We start from the raw sequence: 17,857 nt of genomic DNA, 5'->3' as shown, positions 1-17,857 counted from the left end.
CAATGAACCCGGAAGTGTGCCGAAAGCGGCGTGGGTTTTCGCGTTTTATCCGTCAAAACAAAAACAAAACTCCCGCTGAAGCGAACTCTGGAACATTTCAGATTCTAGCTATTACGTTTTTGATAGATAATATCTACAGATACGCACGATGTGCCCATATTTGCAGCCGTGTGGGTGGTTAGGAAATTATTGACGTCGCAAGCGGCGTAGTACAAGCGGCGTGGGGTACGAAATTATGGCCGGCCCGACACACTGAAATAGTCGCGCGGTTGAAAACACCCAGCGTTATTTGGTGTCTCATAATTTGATATTTAATATCGCTAAATCAATTATTTTTATATCTAGAATACCTTTTCAAAAATATACGTATGATGTAGCATCGTTATCTTGTAAACATAAGAACATGAATAAGAACAGAACATGCATAAATTATCGTTGCGTGTCGGCGACGCGACGGGGCTAGCCTGCTGGGGTAATAATCGGTGACTTCCTGACTTACGTCGCGACTTTTCACGAGAGAAAACCTAAATAAAGTGCGCACCCCGACTTTGGCTTTGACCTGAAGCCTCATCTTGAAGGTTGAAATGTCAAAAAAGTGCGTCCTTTATTAGAAGAAATACGGTATGTGGATGTTAATTTTCACTTATAGGAGATGACACGAAACATGTTCTTACTAGTATCTTCTTTATTGGTAATTATAAGTACTAAACCAGCTAGTAAGGGCAGGGTTCGATGAACAAAGACATAAACACTCGAGTGTCGAGTAGCATGCATGATGTAGTGATCTGATGGTTCAGCAATCACAATGCACTGTACAAAGTCATGTACATCAGGGTACTAAACTCTGATATTCACAAGTCATACACCACTGGTACGAGTTACAGTGCTATGTAGGGCATGCGGTAAACTCATGATCAGCAGCCCCTAGCTGCAAGAGGAGTAGTCAGTCTCCAATAAAAGAAGTCATTGCCCCCTCCTTTTCCAGGATATAATCCCACCCCTTCCTCCTGCCCTGACCTTCAGGAGAAGTAAGGTGAGAGACCACTGACCTTGGACAGGGGAGCAGAGGCCAGCTTGACCTTGAGGTTGTTCTTGCCAGGACGAGGACAGAACGACATGATGAAGTTGGCTTCCTGTAAAAATGGGGAAAGAAGCAAACAAGACTCTTAGGATGGCTTTGCACATGCCTTATCTACATCAGGCATCAACACTAACATTGATTATAAATCTTATCGTAGTGATGATAGTTTGCACTTAAGTGTGTAAGGGCGAACAGGATAACATTGCTAGCTCTAGGATAAGGTTTTAGTCCTAACCAGTGCTAAGGTCATCTGTATGATGCTTTTGGGTTACGTTTGTCAACTACCTGTGTGCCGGCTGGATGATATTGCTATATCTATTTTATTTGTTTATTGAACTCTATTCCTTACCTGGGTGAGTGCTGGCTGAATGATGTTGTTTAGCACAACCGTCTGTACTGCACATGGTCCGTGCAGCCTCACCTGGATGTTGTTGTTGGCAAAGGAGGCGTGGCACAAAAACAACAACATCCCCACACCTGTAAACAAGAAAACAGAGATCTAAAAACAACTTACGACAACAAATTTACGACAACAATCCCCTGGCCTGTTCTGTGGTCCCTAACATATGGTTATTCTCATAATTCATATTCATAAGCCATAATCTGAAAAGTAAGGAGGGAGAATCAAAACCAGTCAGCCTGAGCAAATCAGAAGAAAGTCACAATCTTCTCATCCGACCTCTGCTTGGAGAGCATATCCCTGTCCCCCAGGCATGTTGATGGCCCCTGCTGAGTTAGTGTAAAGGATACCCTGGCCCCCAGGGGCTGTTAATGGCTCTTCTTGGAGCTACCCTGCTGGACCATCTTGTTCCAATCTTTACTGTTGACTCTCAACTTCCCAGTCCTAACAGCAATAGAGTTACCAGATATGACTCTAAACATTGTACAATTTAACCTGGTAACCTTCTCAACACATAGCAGGTATACCTTATTAACCTGCTGCAGCCTGACTCAGCCTTTTATCATAGAAAGCATGTCTCTGAAGAGGATGCACCTTGAGTTACTTGGGACTATTGAATGTAGAGTTAAGGCAGAGGAAAGCATGGAGTCTGACAAGGGAAGGGTTCCTCCAAAGGAGTGGTAACGCCCTGGAATGATGATAATGAATGTAGTAGAGTTTATTTATCTGTATTTTTGCCCTCCCCCCCCCAAAAAAAACAATCTGAATCTTTCACCTTTCTGCAACTGTAACAGGTGCACCTGTTCATATTTCCATTAGTTACAGTATGACATGTTTACCGTAACTGACAACCTAACTTTTATGTTAAATGTTGTGCTAAAAGTTTAAGACTACGCCCCGTCCCAGCACACATACACAACCCCCACCCCTCCCTGCGGACCTTTATTCATTATCGGATGAGGTTACCCCAAGTTTTTTAATGGAATCTTAAAACTGTATTTCTGCCTTTTATACCCTCGCAAAGACAACCTTCCACAGGTTTCTCACTTTCTAATTCTACATTTAAATGTTGTACCATCAGGAAAGGTGACTATCAATGTACTAGCCTTGTTTTCCCCTACTATCAGTGCCCTCCAGACTCTCAAGTATGTTGACAATTTCTATAAGAAGCAGGGATTGATGTAATTAAGGGTTAATAGCAGGCTGAGACTGAGAGGCTCATTACTGCTACTCTGGTTACACTCTGGTCCAGATGGGGGCCAGACTCTGGACATTCCATACTGACCACTTGCTGCACGTGAGCTTCTCTCCCAACTCTATTGCATCGGCCCCGTATTCTGGACCTATGTCCCCTCTAGAGCTGGATTCATTAAAAGATCCATCGAATAGTGAGCACACCTCAAAAATACACTCAACAATAATAAATCACTACTTTCTCCAGCAAAACATCTCACAGCAAAAATGTTTGTGAAGTTCTACCACCCCTTCAAACGGCAATGGTACGGTCCAGAAAACTTTTCAGCTAATTAGGACCTGCCTATGCCAGGCAGCTAATGACCCTACTGGGGAAAAGTTCTGGGGACAGGGTTATTTGTAGTCTGGGAATTTCCACAGGGGCACTTGGAAGGACTGGGCCTCAGGTCTGCACTGATAAGGACACCACCAAAGACTTTACAAACAAGATTGTTGTTGGAAGCAACAAAAACAGAATACTTTACAAGAGAAAGGTAAGACCTTTTCCTCCTTCCAACTTTGTAAAAATGATGTGAAGTTTTTTGTGACCAAACCCAAAGCAACAAAACAGGGAAATTTTGTACAGGATTGCCGATGGTTTTCAACCTTACAGAGTTCAGATTAAAAACAACAATGCAACTTAACATCATGTTATTGTATGTGTTGTCCAGTAAAGCAAAGTTAATGTATGATTTGTGGTAAACTTTCCCTCTGTTGGCTATGAAACGGAAGATTACTAATGCCACTCAAAAGTGGTCAATGGACTGTTTTGTGGAAATGATACAGGAAAAGCTTAACCCCAAGTTAGCAGTCACTCAATCATCTAAGTAGCCATCTGGGTTTTAGCTTATATGCAACTTCCTGCTGGTGTGGATTTAGTTTAGTCATGACCCTACAGGGCATAGTGGGGGATAGGTACATGTAGCTGAAGTAAGAACTGAACTGCTGCCACACAGTGTTCTATAAGATTTCTTCATCTCGTTTCATCTTTTTCAGACTGTCCTGTTCAGGATTTAATGTCTGGTTTGAGGGGTAAAAAAAATTCCAGAATAAGACCATAAGCTCAAGAATTCTTCAACTAGTACAGTCAAACTTGTAGAAGTGACCACCATACTTTTTGGTGGTCCCTTAGATAATTTCCCCCACTGACACAAGCATTAAGAACCCTGTCTATTGTGACCACCTGTCCATATTCTATCTGTCATCTGAGTGTGGTCTTCTTGGGCAGGTTTGACTGTGTTAGAATCAACGATCATACTGTTTTAGTAGACAGTATCTTCAAAGTTAAAAGCATCTGGTGAAAGTTTGGTAAGCGTTTGATACAAAAGTGTTAACTTTGACCACATGGCGTTCTCCTTTAGAGTCGGCCCAGCATCACGCACAGCTGCGAAGTTGGGAACAAGAAGACTGAGACTTTGTGACGTTGTAAAGTGTACTGCCGACATCTAAATCACTTCAGCAGAAGCAGGTCAGCAGAAGAACTCGGAAACATGGAAACAGCCTGGGTGTTCCTGGTGTGTTTGATGTGGGGGGATTGGGCCGTGTGCAGTGGGCAGGCGGAACCCCAGGTCGGCTCGGACGGACAGTGGCACCACGTCGACGGAGAGTGGACCTGGATCTCAGCAAACCCCGCCGACAAGATCGCACAGTGGGCAGGCTTACGCAACAACGGTAGGTCAAGTTCAAACGAGAACAGCAGACGTGATGCACTTGTGAACTATGCGGCTCAACAGGGGGACATCAAAGATGGCCAGTACTTCAACAAGGTTCCGCAGTCAAGACCGTACCAGGACACAACGACCGACAAGAAGACAGAGAAGGACAACGGGAAAAGTGCGGACACATCCAACAAACAGCAAGCACGCATCCCTGAGAACTCCCAGTGTGTGACAGGCATGTGGCCGGTACTGCTCATGAGTGGGGGAATGCCCAACAGGCAGTCAGACGAACTTTGGGACACGCTGAATGATGCAGCCGCAGGGAATGGTAACGGTAATGGTCCCACCATGCCAGTCTTCTCCTGTCAGAAAGGTGACCCAGGACCAGCTGGTCCATCCGGCAACCCCGGAACACCTGGACCCTCAGGCATCCCGGGTAACCATGGCAACAATGGGAACAATGGGTTACCGGGGGCAACCGGACCTCCTGGAGAGCCAGGGCTGAAGGGTGACAGAGGCATGATGGGAGAGAAGGGGAAGACTGGGGCACCTGGGATTCCTGGTGTCCTAGGGTCAAAGGGTATCCGCGGGGAGAGAGGCCCGCCGGGACAGCCGGGTTCCGGGGACACCATGGTAAAGAAGACAGCATTTTCCGTGGGCCTAACAGTCGACATGAACGTGCAACAGGACACAGATGTGGTCTTCGACAAGATCTTCACCAACATCGGCGGCGGGTACAACATCACGACGGGGCGCTTCACGGCGTCAGTCCACGGGGCGTACTTCTTCAGCTTCCACGGGTACGACTACTACGCCTCGTTCAACATGTGGGTGAAGCTACTGCACAACGGCCGCGAGGTCGTCTCCATCATCGACTACGACATTGACGACACGCACGACACCGCCAGCAACAGTGTGATCCTGGAGCTGGCGGAGAGCGACCAGGTCTGGCTGCAGCTGCACGCAGGACACGTCATCGCTGGCTTCAAACACACCTGCACGTTCTCTGGACACCTGCTGTTCTCTCTGTAAACACAGCTGTAACACACAATGTTATGTACACCTGCAAGTTTTATAAGCACCTGTTGTCTCCTGTACAGACTGCAGGAACAAGACTTTCAGCTTTTGATTAATTAACTCAATTATTGATGTGAGGATTGGGATGAAGAAACTTGATGGAAAGGACAATGGGAAAAAATAAAGACTGTATTATTGTTAGAAAAAAATAGGAGTTTAACTTTAAGAGGTTTGTTACAATCTTACCTGCTACATGTATTTGCTTATTTTCTTAAAGTTACAGGATTATGATTTGGTTTATCGCTTCATAAATGGGATGTTGAGAATGCAGTCATCTCTAGAATCATGACTGCAAAACTTGCACTATCCATTATTGTCAGAAAGTAAAGTGTCTGAGAAACTACTGTATAGGAAACCTGCTGTTATAGATGGCAGGAAGAAATCTCTTGTTCCCTTACGTCTGGTTTACGACAATTTACAAATACACAAAATGAGTTATTAGACAAGATTACTTCCATATTCAGACACTTCAGCATCTCAAGAAAGTGCTTGAGTAAGATATTTTGATAGTCAAAGAAGCCTGCAGCACTTGTTCTACACTTCAAACTTCAAACACTTGTCAATGAGACAGGAATGTCAGTCCCCAGAACCAGTTTGTGGACAAGGCAGTGTGACTAATCACTCCTCCTAGACCTGAGATAGGTTTCCTACAGGGAAGGTCTCATAATAAACCCCACCTGTGGATAGGGTTGTAGTGATAACTGAAGGGACCATTTCAAAGATTATGTTATCTAGCAAAAAACTAGTCATTCTATGTACAGTACATTTTTCTTTGTTTCATGTATTCTGTGTTTTTTTAAATTTCAATAAGAAAGTTTTAGAGGATGTATGGTAATAAATTCCTTCTTTTGTATGATATATGATATATTAAACTTTAATTTCTTTCTTAAAGTTGATCATTTTCTTCCTTTACTTAAGGAGAATAGATAAAGACAGTATACATTTCCATTGTAGACCCCACAATGCAGCAGTAAAAACTGTAGACACCTCATAAATTTGACGGCCCAAAGAAGAGATGGTCTGTTTTAAACTCAATTTAAGAGCTATTTCATAAGATGTAAGGGGAAGTAATATGGCCAGCAGTTTTACACTCAATCACAATGACACTTACACAACAGGAATGTCTTTGCAACCACTTGTCAAATCATTTAGTTCTCTCGAGTGTATATTTAACATGATGTAGGTCCTGAACAGACAATCTTTGCAAGCTAAATTTGTCTTATCTTGCACATCTGCAACGGGAGCTTCTTATAGAAATAACAAGAACTTGACACTGGATTATTCCTTAAATTTGTCCTGATCAGACAGGGGCAGGTCTTATTGGTCAACCTAGTCTTAAAACAAATCTTTGGAAATCTGTGTTTGGAAACCATATCTAACTTTGAGTCACATCTTGATTCCAAGATAACCCCTGGTAGTTAAGATATCACTCTTCATGCCACCTGTTCCAGTCTGTTCATGGTCTTCATTACTTGACCTCACCCTCAGTCAAAATTCCTTGCCTAGGAGCTTCTTACAAATTATTGTAAGAAACATCCAAGCTAGAGTTATACTAGGATATCACCATGCCAGAAATACAGCAGAAAACTGTAGGATGTCTTTGGTCAGTAAAGCGAGTTAAGTGTTCAATTTGATGAAAAATCTTTAAGGAAATGTGGCAAAGGAGTCTGTCTAACTTGAAGTAAGCAGAATTGTTAAGATATCACATTACATGGCACCTGTGCCACTTAATACTTTGTTTATTGGAAACTAATAATCTTTCTTCATTGAGTAATCACAGTACTGCTCCTTAGGGCAACTCTCTCAAATCTCTCGTATAGGATTCCAAGGCCTTTAAGTCTCATTTCCTCTTAAGGTGCGAAACCTGATGAAGTAATCAACTTCAGACTGGTCAGTCCTTGAACTGAGGACGCTCCAAGAAATTACCGTAAATGTTGACATTTTTGTGGCGGTTTAATGTTAGCAGTTTTTGCAATAATACAGTCATGAACATGTACCTCTTCATTGCAAACTTAAAACCACTGGGAAAATGCTTGACTGTTTTCTGCCCACCTACATGTACCCCATTTTTTTTAACGGGAACTAAAAACCATTGCAAATGCTACAGCGAAATGAAATCCTTGCAAACTTAAAGGCATTTACAGTATCCATTTTGCCCACAGACACCAAACATCGGGCGCCATCCACCCATCTGTTATCAAACTGACCAATTACACAAATTTCCTTTATCAAAACCCTTCATGCTGAAGCATGTGCATGTAGTCCTGTTGCCTCGTTCACATATTGTTCACATCCTGTTGACTCGTAAACAGAAGTAAAACTGGCAAAAATATCCAAACATCAAAGGCAAGTTAAATTGAAGTCCTTCTAGAGCAGGGCTGTCTCCAGGACCCGTCCCTCCGTCCCGGGACAGAAATTTGCTTGTTGGGACGGGAAAAGAATTCACCCATTTCGTCGCGAATTCTAAAGATTATGACTTGAAATTCATGAAAAGGTATCTTTAAAAGCTTAAAATTATGAATTTAACAATGAAAATTCAAAACATCGGCTCCCAAACAAGGACTGGGACGGAAAACAAAATTCAAAGCTGGAGACAGCCCTATTCTAGAGCCTTGTTTACTCTTTTTCATTATCAGCCTTGTAAACATGAATAAATCCAGAAATCTACAGGAGCTGGGCATGCTTCTTACTGTCAGGAGCTCCCTTTTACATGAACTAACAGGATTCCCGCTGCCTCCTACAAGAGTCTAGCTGCTTTCTTCACATCATCAGGCTTGCAAACAGGAGTCTGGGTTAACCACAGGTAGGTCTGACAATAGCCAGACCCAGTATTCTGTGGGGTGTCTGTGTCAAACACAACTACTGCAGTCAAAGAGGCCCCTTCAGAACTAAGGTACCTCAAAGCATAAACAACACAAGTTTAGCTTCATCACTATCAGGGTTGACAACACAAAGATACTCCAAAGCCTGTCTTTGACTACACTGTACCTGCGGAGTTTAACCAGTCCCTGAAAATTCAGGCTATCAGTGCTTCAAAGCTTCCGGAAGCAACGTTATTGACAGGTTTTATGAAGTCCCAAACTGTGCGGCAAAACTAAACGCTAACAGAAGTGTGTAAAGTCAGAAATATAAAATTAATGCATCCCAGTAAACCTTAAGGAATGTTTCCGCTGGGGGAAAGAGGGGGAAATTACTCCAAGCTGTCCTGTCAGTGAGAGGTATTGATGCTGGGGAGCCTCCAGTGTCTCACTACTTCCAAGGAACCACCACTAAACAGTTTAACTGGGCACAACACAAATGCACTGAGGGCTCGAAATGCTCTTTCCTACATACCTGCGCTTGAACTGGAGCAGATATTACAGACAAATTATACCTGCACCACTAGATTGGAGGAAATATACATCTAACTAGAAACTGTTTCTGACGTATATCATTGTACACTAAGTAACACTGATCACAGTTGAAAAAAATCCACATAAACTCACTAACATGTACATCAGACATAAAAATACCTGCAAAACTGTGTGTGTGTGTGTTTGTGTGTGTGTGTGTGTGTGTGTATGTGTGGAGGGGGTGAGAAGAGAGGAGGGCCACTAGCTGAGGGGGGGGGGGGAGGGGATAGCTATGATGTTGAACACTGTGTACACAAGGGCTGCTGGCTGTTGATCCCACAACTAGTAACTAGTTGTGGGATCAACAGCCAGCAGCCCTTGTGTACACAGTGTTCAACATCATAGCTATCATCATCATCATTCATCATATAGAAGGCAGTCTTAGCTAGATATGTTTCAGCTCTTGAGGTCCTATGTAAAGAATTCCTGTAGCTAAATGATAGCCATGAGAGTTGATAGATTTTTCCTTATGTGTATTCATTGCATTAATACAACCCACAACTGCACTCAAGTCAAGGGATGAAATGAAGAGAAATTATTAAAAGCTTTTGGAACCAACTGAAAATGACCATGATAGTCAAGAGACTTAAATTTTAAAACACTCACAACACCAATCCAACATGTAACTACAGTCAAGGGATGAACTGAGGAGAAATGTTAAAAGACTTAGCTCAAGGACCAACCAGAAGGAGGTATTGTTACTGACCTTGTATGATTGGCTGCTGGATGTGGTTGAATGACAGGTAGTACTCCACAGACTCCCTGATGGGGTGACAGTGGATGGGCAGCAGGGGTGGAGTCAGGATCTTGGCAGTGTTGGCCAGGTACTTGCCTATCGTCGTCTCTACTACGTTTGTAATCCTAAAGAGAAAAACAGTTTTAATTAAAGGTGTGTCCTTGTGACAACCCCCCATCCCGGGTCGGATATTTGCTAGTTGGGACAGGACAATATTTCACCCCGTCTGTCCCCAAAACTTCAGCACCTGAAGTTGATAAAAATTTATAATTCTTTGTAAGCTTAAAATTACATATTTAAGGCAAGCTAAATTAACAACACAGGCTCAAAATCAGTGACTGAGGCAGAAAAAAAATCTAAAGCTGGAGACAGCCCTGCTTGGGTGCCACCAGCAAACAGAAGGAAGAGAGGCAGACAAAAGAATACCTGCATGGCACAGAACATGAAAAGTGCTAACATCCCCTAGAAAGAGACCGAAGGAGCTGTGGCTGACAGAACTATTGAAACTTGTTGCCCAATGTGCCTGTTGAACCCAAAGTCTAGGGTAAAGTAAAAAGGTGTTGATGCGTAGGGACATTAGATTGATAAGGGTTGTTGTTCTGCATGGCTTGAAGGTTGGGGGTTAGGGGTTAAAGATCAGAAGTTAGAGGTTACCTGTTGATGTGGAGGCTCATAAGCTCATGTAGCCCGGGGTTGTTGTACAGTTTGGCCAGCTGCAGTGCAGTATTCTCTGTACTAGAGGTCAGATAGGGGTCAGCGCCGGCCTCCAGTAGCAGCCGCACGATCTGCTTAAAACCCTTCTTACATGCCTGTAAACAAACAAACAACTGGCTGTGACCATTCCTACAGGCCTTAAAACAAACTCACACAAATTGCCTTGACATTTACAGTCCTTATACCTACCCCGTCTATGCTATGTTGGTTTGCAGGAGGTCCAATGTCCAAACCATACCCCCCTCCCCCTTACAAGTTAGAGTGGTGTTAGACATACCTTCATCAGTGCAGTTTCCCCCGTGTACTGTTGAATGTTGACAAATGCTCCACACTCGATAAGTAAGGCTACAGTGTTCCTATGGCCCTGGGGGATAAAAAATAGGTGTAAAACATTATAGCATCTTTTGCGAGTGTGTAGCCAGTGGTGACCCTCCTCTGGAACAAAAAGATTTGAGTTTGAATTCCAGCTGTGTTGTTCATCCAACAGGCATGCTACCAGAAAGGGTCATTGTCTTCTCTATCATGACCATATCAAGAATATAGCTCATCTGTTCATTGAGTTCATTTGAGCTTCACTGGTCCTAGATCAGATTCTTTTTTTCTTCAAGTTAAACAAGATGCCATCACATAGATATCACAATACCACCAGCAGATGTTTTCTAAAAATCATTTGTATTGAAAAAAGCTACAAAAAAATTGTACACCAGGGTTTGCTGTAAGCTTTATTTGAGAGCACCCAACCTCACAGGAGCATAATTCGATTAGGTCAAGAAATGAGAGCTTAGGACTCCTCTGTGGTGTGTATAAATAAGATTTACTTGCATGACGTACCCTCTCAGCAGCATAAATGAGCGCTGTGGCGCCGTGCTTCTGCCGGGCGTTGACCTTTGCCCCGTTCAGCAGCAGCGCCTTCAGGATCTCGTCGTGCCCCGCAGCGGCCGCAAACATGACGGGGGTCATGCCGCTGGGGTCCTCGTGCTCCAGGTTGTACAGTTTGTCGGAGCGCAGCGCCTGCTTCACCGTGCGGTGGTCGCCGTTCTTCACCGCTTCCCGGAACTCCGCTGCATAGTGGGACAGGATAGTTTGAGGATAGATTGAACTAGGCGGTAAAACCTTACAAGCCTTCCGTGTCTTTTATTGTTGAATTAAATTCATTCTAAGCTCAAGGGTACTTCTTACATGTACTTGGGGGTAAAAGGAGGCATTTGAAGGGTTTACACTGCTCGGTGGGCATACAGAGTGCAATTGCTGACAGAGAATCTATAAGTGGAGAGGTCACCACAAAAACAGAGAACACATTAGGTATCTACATGTATAACTTACATTACATGTACTAATACATGTAGTTTACTATCCAGGATTAACATTTGTTCAAAGCTACTATCAATTCACATTTGTGAACTAGAAAAACAAGTCTGCTTACTATATTATGTCGTATACACCGAAAAGGAACTGACAGACTGAAAATGTAGATTGTCACTGCATGGGTCTTACAACATCTACATGTACTAGGATCAAAACTCTACAAAGCTATTTTGCTGACCATTGGTGATGTCCCTTGCTGGCAGTTCCTTAGTGTTCTGTTGTGACAGGGCCTGTTACAACAGGGAAGACGCTTGGTTTGAATATGAAAGGCCAACATTTGCTACACATACAACACCAAATGCTTACCTTGTATCTTTAACAGCACATTTACAATAAAATAAAGAGGTTAAAAATGAAAATAGTTTAGAACATGAAGCTCAATGTTAGCAGGGTATTGTACAAACTTAACAAAGTCTGGTGAGGGAAACTCATCTGTAATGAAGACATCATGATTAAGTTATCTCTTACCTGCCAATCCCCATCGAATGGCACCTCGTCCAGATCAAACTCGTACGAAACATCACTCTGGCCGCTGTCTGGGGGAAGATAAACGATACAATTTCTTTAATGCTCCAGTGCATGTGAACAACTTTATTGCACAACAGGAAAACAGTTGATTTCTGGAACCAATCTTAATGTGTGAGAGAATTGCTTGCACTCTCCTATATCAAGAGCACTTGCTGAACCATTAGCTCCACTGGTGAGGGTTTCTGTAGATGTTTCTCTTGTACTTCAGGAAGTTCAACGTGACTTAAAGTACTGTCTATGTACGCCAAAAATAATTACTCAAGCAACTGGATAAGATTTTGAAACAGTCATTGTTTCAAAATCTTATCCAGTTGCTTGAGTATTTATTTTTGGCGTATCTTATTACCTGGATGTCTAACCTTCATCAACTGTACTATGTCTATGTACTTTGACACAAACTTGACTTCATCTCATACATGTAGCTGTACCCCACATTTGGGCATATGACTTACTGTGATACCACCATCTGCATAGGTTACACCTTTCATCAGACAGAACTGCCTGCTACAAGGCAATCTGGCTAGTGGCCTGCTGCCTTGATTGTACCTGCTGTGGTGCCTGCTATCTGCTATCTATGTGGTTCATACAGAACTCTCAGCAGATTCTTATAATTAAGGCACTCCTCACTAAGTTACTGTTCTAACCTTCATCCTCTTCATCAGCCTCCACGACTGCTGCTGTCCTACCTCGGCGAGGAGGCCTTAGCTCCATCCTCTCTTCTTGCTTCTCCTCACTCTGTCTTCTCTTCCCTTTGTCCTGCTTCTTGCTCTCTCTCTCCTGCATTTTCCTTCTCTTCTTCTTTTTACTGTCACTAACTTTTGTATCTAACTCTTCTTTCCCGCTGTCTTGTTCCTCCTTTTCATCTGTAGAATCCCCTTCTTTGCTACCAACTTCGTCTTTATTGTCAGCTTTTTCTTCTTTCTTGGCAGTAGAGTCTTTTTCAACATCAACATTTTGTGAAACTGTTTTCCCTGCATTTTCTGCAGGTTTTTCCTTCTCATCGATTTTTTGCTTGGTTCCATCTTTTTTTCCCTCCATTTTTCCTGTTGTGACATCTGAAACGTGTTTGCTCATCTCTCTCTGAAGCTGCAGTTCCATCTGTCCAACTACGTCTTCTATCATGTCTCCCGCTTCTTCAACTTTGACCTCCTCTGTTGGCTCAGATGGCAGCGATCTTTCAGCTTTAAATTCTTTTCCTGGATCATGCAGCTGTGGCTTTTCAACGTTGGCATCTTCCCTTGCTTCGTGTGATGGTGACTTTTGACCTTCGGTATCTTCCCTTACTTTACATGGTGGTGACCTTTCAACTTTGGCATCTTCCTTTGGCTCAGGTGGTGATGATCTTTCGGCTGCAACCTCCTTTACTGCATTAGCGTTGCTTTCCTTGTTATCAGCCATTTTCTGCCCACCTTCCACTAACATCTTCCCTTCTCTAGGCATGACCTGTTTATCTGTGACCTCTGGTACCCTCTGGCCTACGACCTTTTCTAGATCTGACATCACATGACCTTGTACTTGGGAGTTGTGTGGTGGCTGCTGTGGCGCCTGCTGGGAGACTATCTGACCAGATAGAGTCTGTTGTGGTGCCTGCTGCAAGACTATCTGGTTAGGTGCCTGCTGTGTTGCCTGGTGTATGGCTGTCTGGCCAGTAGTCTGCTGTGGTGCCTGCTGCAGGGCTATCTGGCCAGCGGCTGCCTGGTGTTGTGCCTGCTGCAAGGCTATCTGGCTAGTGACCCGCTGTGGTGCTGTCTGCAAGGCTATATGGCCAGGTGGTGCCTGCTGCAAGGCTATATGGCCAGGTGGTGCTTGCTGCAAGGCTACATGGCCAGGAGGTGCCTGCTGCAAGGCTATCTGGCCATGTAGTACCTGCTGTTGTACCTGCTGCAAGGCTATCTGGCCAGATGGTACCTGCTGTTGTGCCTGCTGCAAGGCTATCAGTCTAGTGGCCTGCTGTAAGGCTGTCTGACTAGGGGCTTGCTGTGGTGCTTGCTGTGGTGCCTGCTGCAAGACTATATGGCTATTGCCCTGCTGTTGTGCCTGCTGCAAGACTATCGCTTGCTGTTGCACCCACTGGGGGACCATCTGACCTGATTGCACCTGCTGTGGAGCCTGCTGCAAGGCTATCTGGCTAGTGGCCTGCTGTGGTGTCTGCTGCGAGGCTATATGACTGGATTGAGACTGCTGTTGAGCCTGCTGCAAGGCTATCTGTCGAGATATCTCCCCTCCCTGTTGTGAAGTATTACTGGTTGTGTCGGCGCCCTTCAGAACACAGGGCACGCCCACGATCTGGGTGAACTTCTCCATGACAGCGTCGGGTTTGTCGTGCTCACTCGTCTGTCGTGTGGTGGGGAGGATGTTGAAGGGGATGGAGATGATCAGCTGCTTGGGCCTGGCGGGGGACACAGGAGTCTGACCTGATACTTGCTGGGCCAAGTTTTGTAGCTTCTGTAATAAGAAATCAAACAAATAAGAAAAAGGGTTATTGAAGAGAAAAACACATTCATCCACTTGAGAGAAGGCAGTCTGGCCTGATATGACAAAGTTCTGTAGCTTCTGTTACCAGAAAATAAACAAACAAACATTCAAACTGCACGAAAGTACTTCCAATTTCTGTTATGGAAAATGAAAGAACTCATTCAAACTGGCCTGACACATGCAAGCCAAGTTCCTGTAGTTTCTGGAACATTCAAACCTGTTGGTTGAAATTGTTAACCCCAGAATGAATTCCAGACAAAACAAACTGACCATTCTAAGATTGTATTCTCAGATTGTAACCGTCAAGGAATTGCAATGATGAAGCATAGTGTACCTGTACCTATGCAGGGACCACCTGAAGTAAACCTGTACCTGTATAAAGAAGGCCCTTGTGTTTGGGCCAGCTCACCTGTGCTGAAGATGTTGTATCCTCAGCAGCTGAGGAACTCTCTGACAGGTGCAGGTCAGGCTCTTTAAATTTCTGGCTGGGGGACATCATGCCAGGGTCAGGGGTCATCAATTTTGGGTCAGGGGTCATGACACCCATGTCAGGTGTTACCGGTTCAGGCTTGTTCTGTGAATCCTCCCTGGTGACCTCTGCCCTTCCTGACAGCTGATCATCTGTGAAAACAGAAAGTAGCATTTAGCTACACACAGTGTAAAATTCTTTATATACTAGTGCACTCATATTCAAGATATATGATCAGGCACAGTTTAAAATTTTCATCTTACATGTAAGTAATATCTGATTCATGACACTGTTCAAGATTTTTATCTTATGAACTATCAGATTCATGACACTGAGCTTGCATATTTCCAGGTTGGAAAATTGTATGCATATAGTATTTTCCTACAATCTCAAAATGTTTTCTGAAAATTGCAGGTTGCAAGCGGTATCTTGAGTTCACATCACAATTCAAAGAAAGAAATCCAGAGAACAAATCCAGTACAAAAGACAATTTCGGTGTCTGTAAGAAGCAAGAAACCCACTCCTTTTTCATCATCTAAGAAGAAGCTGCAGCCTTCTTAACAAGAAGGCTACAGTAACTGTTGCTTTAACAGACTACACGCCTTGAAGGCTCCACTTAACGTGTTAAGAACTAAGGAACTTTCCTCACCTGGTTCTTTGTTCTCCTCCCCTTCATCTCCACTCTCGTCAGTGAAGACGTCCCTGGAAGAGAACAGCGACTCTCGCTCCCTGCTCGACTGGCGGCCGAGTTTGCCGGTTCCTCCCTGGTCTCTGTCTGGTTCAGAGCTGGTGGAGGATCTGGACTTGCCGCCACGACCGCCAGGCTTATGGCCCCTGCCTGCAAAATTACAAATCAACAACCATCACCAACCACTCACACCTAACAGTTATTTGTCTGGGAATAGTTTCATCAGGTTGAAACAATATCAGTCACTGGCCAACAAAATACCTTGTACACAACCAAGACTTAGTGTTTTATTTCATTCACACTAAAGTTTCAGTGACCATGTGTCATCTACATGTACCCCAGGGCAATTCTGACTGGTTCACTTTGCACTGCAGCAATAGGTGTCGCTGCTTATAAAGATGCAGTCCCAAACGTAATCTTGTTATCCAACTGTTTTTGTCCTTTTAACCATGGCTCTCCTTAAGCAATGAAATTATGTTGCTACACCATTTTGTTACAATCGCAGCACTACCTTGTCAATTTTCAAAATTTAGGTAATCTGGCTTATCAAATTCATAGAAATTTGTTGTTTGGGTGAGGTTTCTCCCTGAACCTACACCACTAGCTCTAAATTCCTGCGCAAAAGACAAGAAGATTCTCAACTGCCTGCTATTCCCTACTTGTCCATCTGGTACTAAAACAAAAATGAGAGCCTGTGGTCTTTCGTCTCGACATGAGATTATTACCTCTTCCTCGGCCTCTCCCACGCTCCCTTTCTCTCTCCTGACCACGCCCTCTGCCACGCCCCCTGCCACGCCCACGCCCAGCTGACTCCTGGCTCCTCCTCCCTGCTTTCTTTTCCTCCTCCTCCCCAGGCTCCTCCTCCTCGTCCTCCTCTTCTCCATCCTCCTCTTCATCATCATCCTCATCATCCTCATCTCTGTACCGCTGCCTTCTCGACTGCTGCCGTGTCTTCTTTTCCGACTCAATCTTCGCCCTTCGACCCTTCACCTGAGGAGAATAGACAACTCAATGCTGCAGGTTTGGTGTATGGAACATACTTGGAATAAACAATGATGATGCATGCGTTACATGTATATCTTAGTACATAGTATTACCTTTCACCTGCAGTGGACAGTTATAATGTCATGTGTATATTGTGCATCTTTAACTACATGTTTGTGTCCCTACAATTTACTCATTGACAATACAAAAGTTACTCGAGCAACTGGATAAGTTTTGTAAACAGACATTTCAGACAGCACTGCTGTCTTTCATCAGTGACTAGCTGAGAAACTGTTATATTGAGCCTTGGATTATTACTTGGATGCCTAACCTTCATCTAGCATCTAGAATACGTTTGATACAATGTATTTATTTGTTTGCTTGCGTGTGGTACATACTTTAGAGTACATGTCCCCGGTGAAGAGCTCCATGCAGATCTTGCCCTGCTCTAGGTCTCTCCAGAACGTATCCTTAACAGTGTCCTCCTCAGAGCTGCTGCTGTCATTATCATCATCACTCCCCTCCTCCTTCTCCCGTGATTGCTCTTGCTCCTCCTCTTGCTCCTCCCCTTCCTCCTCCCCTTCCACAAGCTGCTGGTGTCGTGAAGGCTCCCTGGGTCACACAGAAAACAATCCATCAGTGAGAATAAGTACAGTCAAACCTGTAAAAGCGACCACCTGTACACAAGGACCACCTGGCCAATGTAACCACTTTGTTGTGGTCCTTTAAATAATTTTTCCCATTTGCATGTATCAAGAGTCCTGTCTATAGTGATGTCCACATAGAACAGACTTTTTTTGTCCCCTAAAACTAAGTGGTCTTCTCAGGCAGTTCTGAGCCGTATGAACAAAAGCATAAGGCACAGTGTAAACACAATAACAACACAAGGCACGGAGTAAACATAGAAAGACATACAACATACTTAGGCACAAAGTTAACATGTAAACGTATCATCAAGCAAATGCTGGACATGCCAGAGGTGTTGGGAAGTATAGCAAAGTATGCAGGGAAAGACACTGAGAAGTTGTTTAATTTACTCTAACAATTGTGTAAGTTT

General features: G+C 43.9%; 2 protein-coding genes across 2 annotated transcripts in view; one reads left to right on the top strand and one right to left on the bottom strand.

Moving 5' to 3' along the window:
* Nucleotides 1–17,857, bottom strand: part of LOC136435741 (daf-12-interacting protein 1-like) — a 30,339-nt gene that overhangs the window by 3,284 nt on the left and 9,198 nt on the right. Inside the window, exons 4-16 of the mRNA XM_066429438.1 lie at nucleotides 17,199–17,412; nucleotides 16,542–16,806; nucleotides 15,778–15,966; nucleotides 15,069–15,280; nucleotides 12,829–14,629; nucleotides 12,125–12,192; nucleotides 11,835–11,886; nucleotides 11,123–11,352; nucleotides 10,569–10,655; nucleotides 10,232–10,386; nucleotides 9,548–9,702; nucleotides 1,431–1,558; nucleotides 1,050–1,133 (exon numbers count right to left, since the gene is read on the bottom strand). Coding sequence (XP_066285535.1) covers nucleotides 1,050–1,133; nucleotides 1,431–1,558; nucleotides 9,548–9,702; nucleotides 10,232–10,386; nucleotides 10,569–10,655; nucleotides 11,123–11,352; nucleotides 11,835–11,886; nucleotides 12,125–12,192; nucleotides 12,829–14,629; nucleotides 15,069–15,280; nucleotides 15,778–15,966; nucleotides 16,542–16,806; nucleotides 17,199–17,412 — 3,640 coding nt within the window. The remainder of the gene's footprint in view (nucleotides 1–1,049; nucleotides 1,134–1,430; nucleotides 1,559–9,547; nucleotides 9,703–10,231; nucleotides 10,387–10,568; nucleotides 10,656–11,122; nucleotides 11,353–11,834; nucleotides 11,887–12,124; nucleotides 12,193–12,828; nucleotides 14,630–15,068; nucleotides 15,281–15,777; nucleotides 15,967–16,541; nucleotides 16,807–17,198; nucleotides 17,413–17,857) is intronic.
* LOC136435735 (complement C1q tumor necrosis factor-related protein 3-like) lies at nucleotides 3,862–5,573 on the top strand. The gene has a single exon (XM_066429424.1). The coding sequence runs from the start codon at nucleotides 4,205–4,207 to the stop codon at nucleotides 5,402–5,404; it is 1,200 nt and encodes a 399-aa protein (XP_066285521.1). The 5' UTR covers nucleotides 3,862–4,204; the 3' UTR covers nucleotides 5,405–5,573.

The sequence above is a fragment of the Branchiostoma lanceolatum genome, chromosome 1, assembly GCF_035083965.1.
Source record: "Branchiostoma lanceolatum isolate klBraLanc5 chromosome 1, klBraLanc5.hap2, whole genome shotgun sequence".
In the NCBI taxonomy this organism is placed as follows: Eukaryota; Metazoa; Chordata; class Leptocardii; order Amphioxiformes; family Branchiostomatidae; genus Branchiostoma; species Branchiostoma lanceolatum.
Note: the sequence above shows the minus strand (reverse complement) of the source record. Positions and strands in the feature narration are given on the sequence as shown.

Excerpts from the sequence above, each read along its gene's own strand:
- LOC136435735 (XM_066429424.1), top strand. The coding sequence starts at position 4,205 with ATGGAAACAGCCTGGGTGTTCCTGGTGTGTTTGATGTGGGGGGATTGG.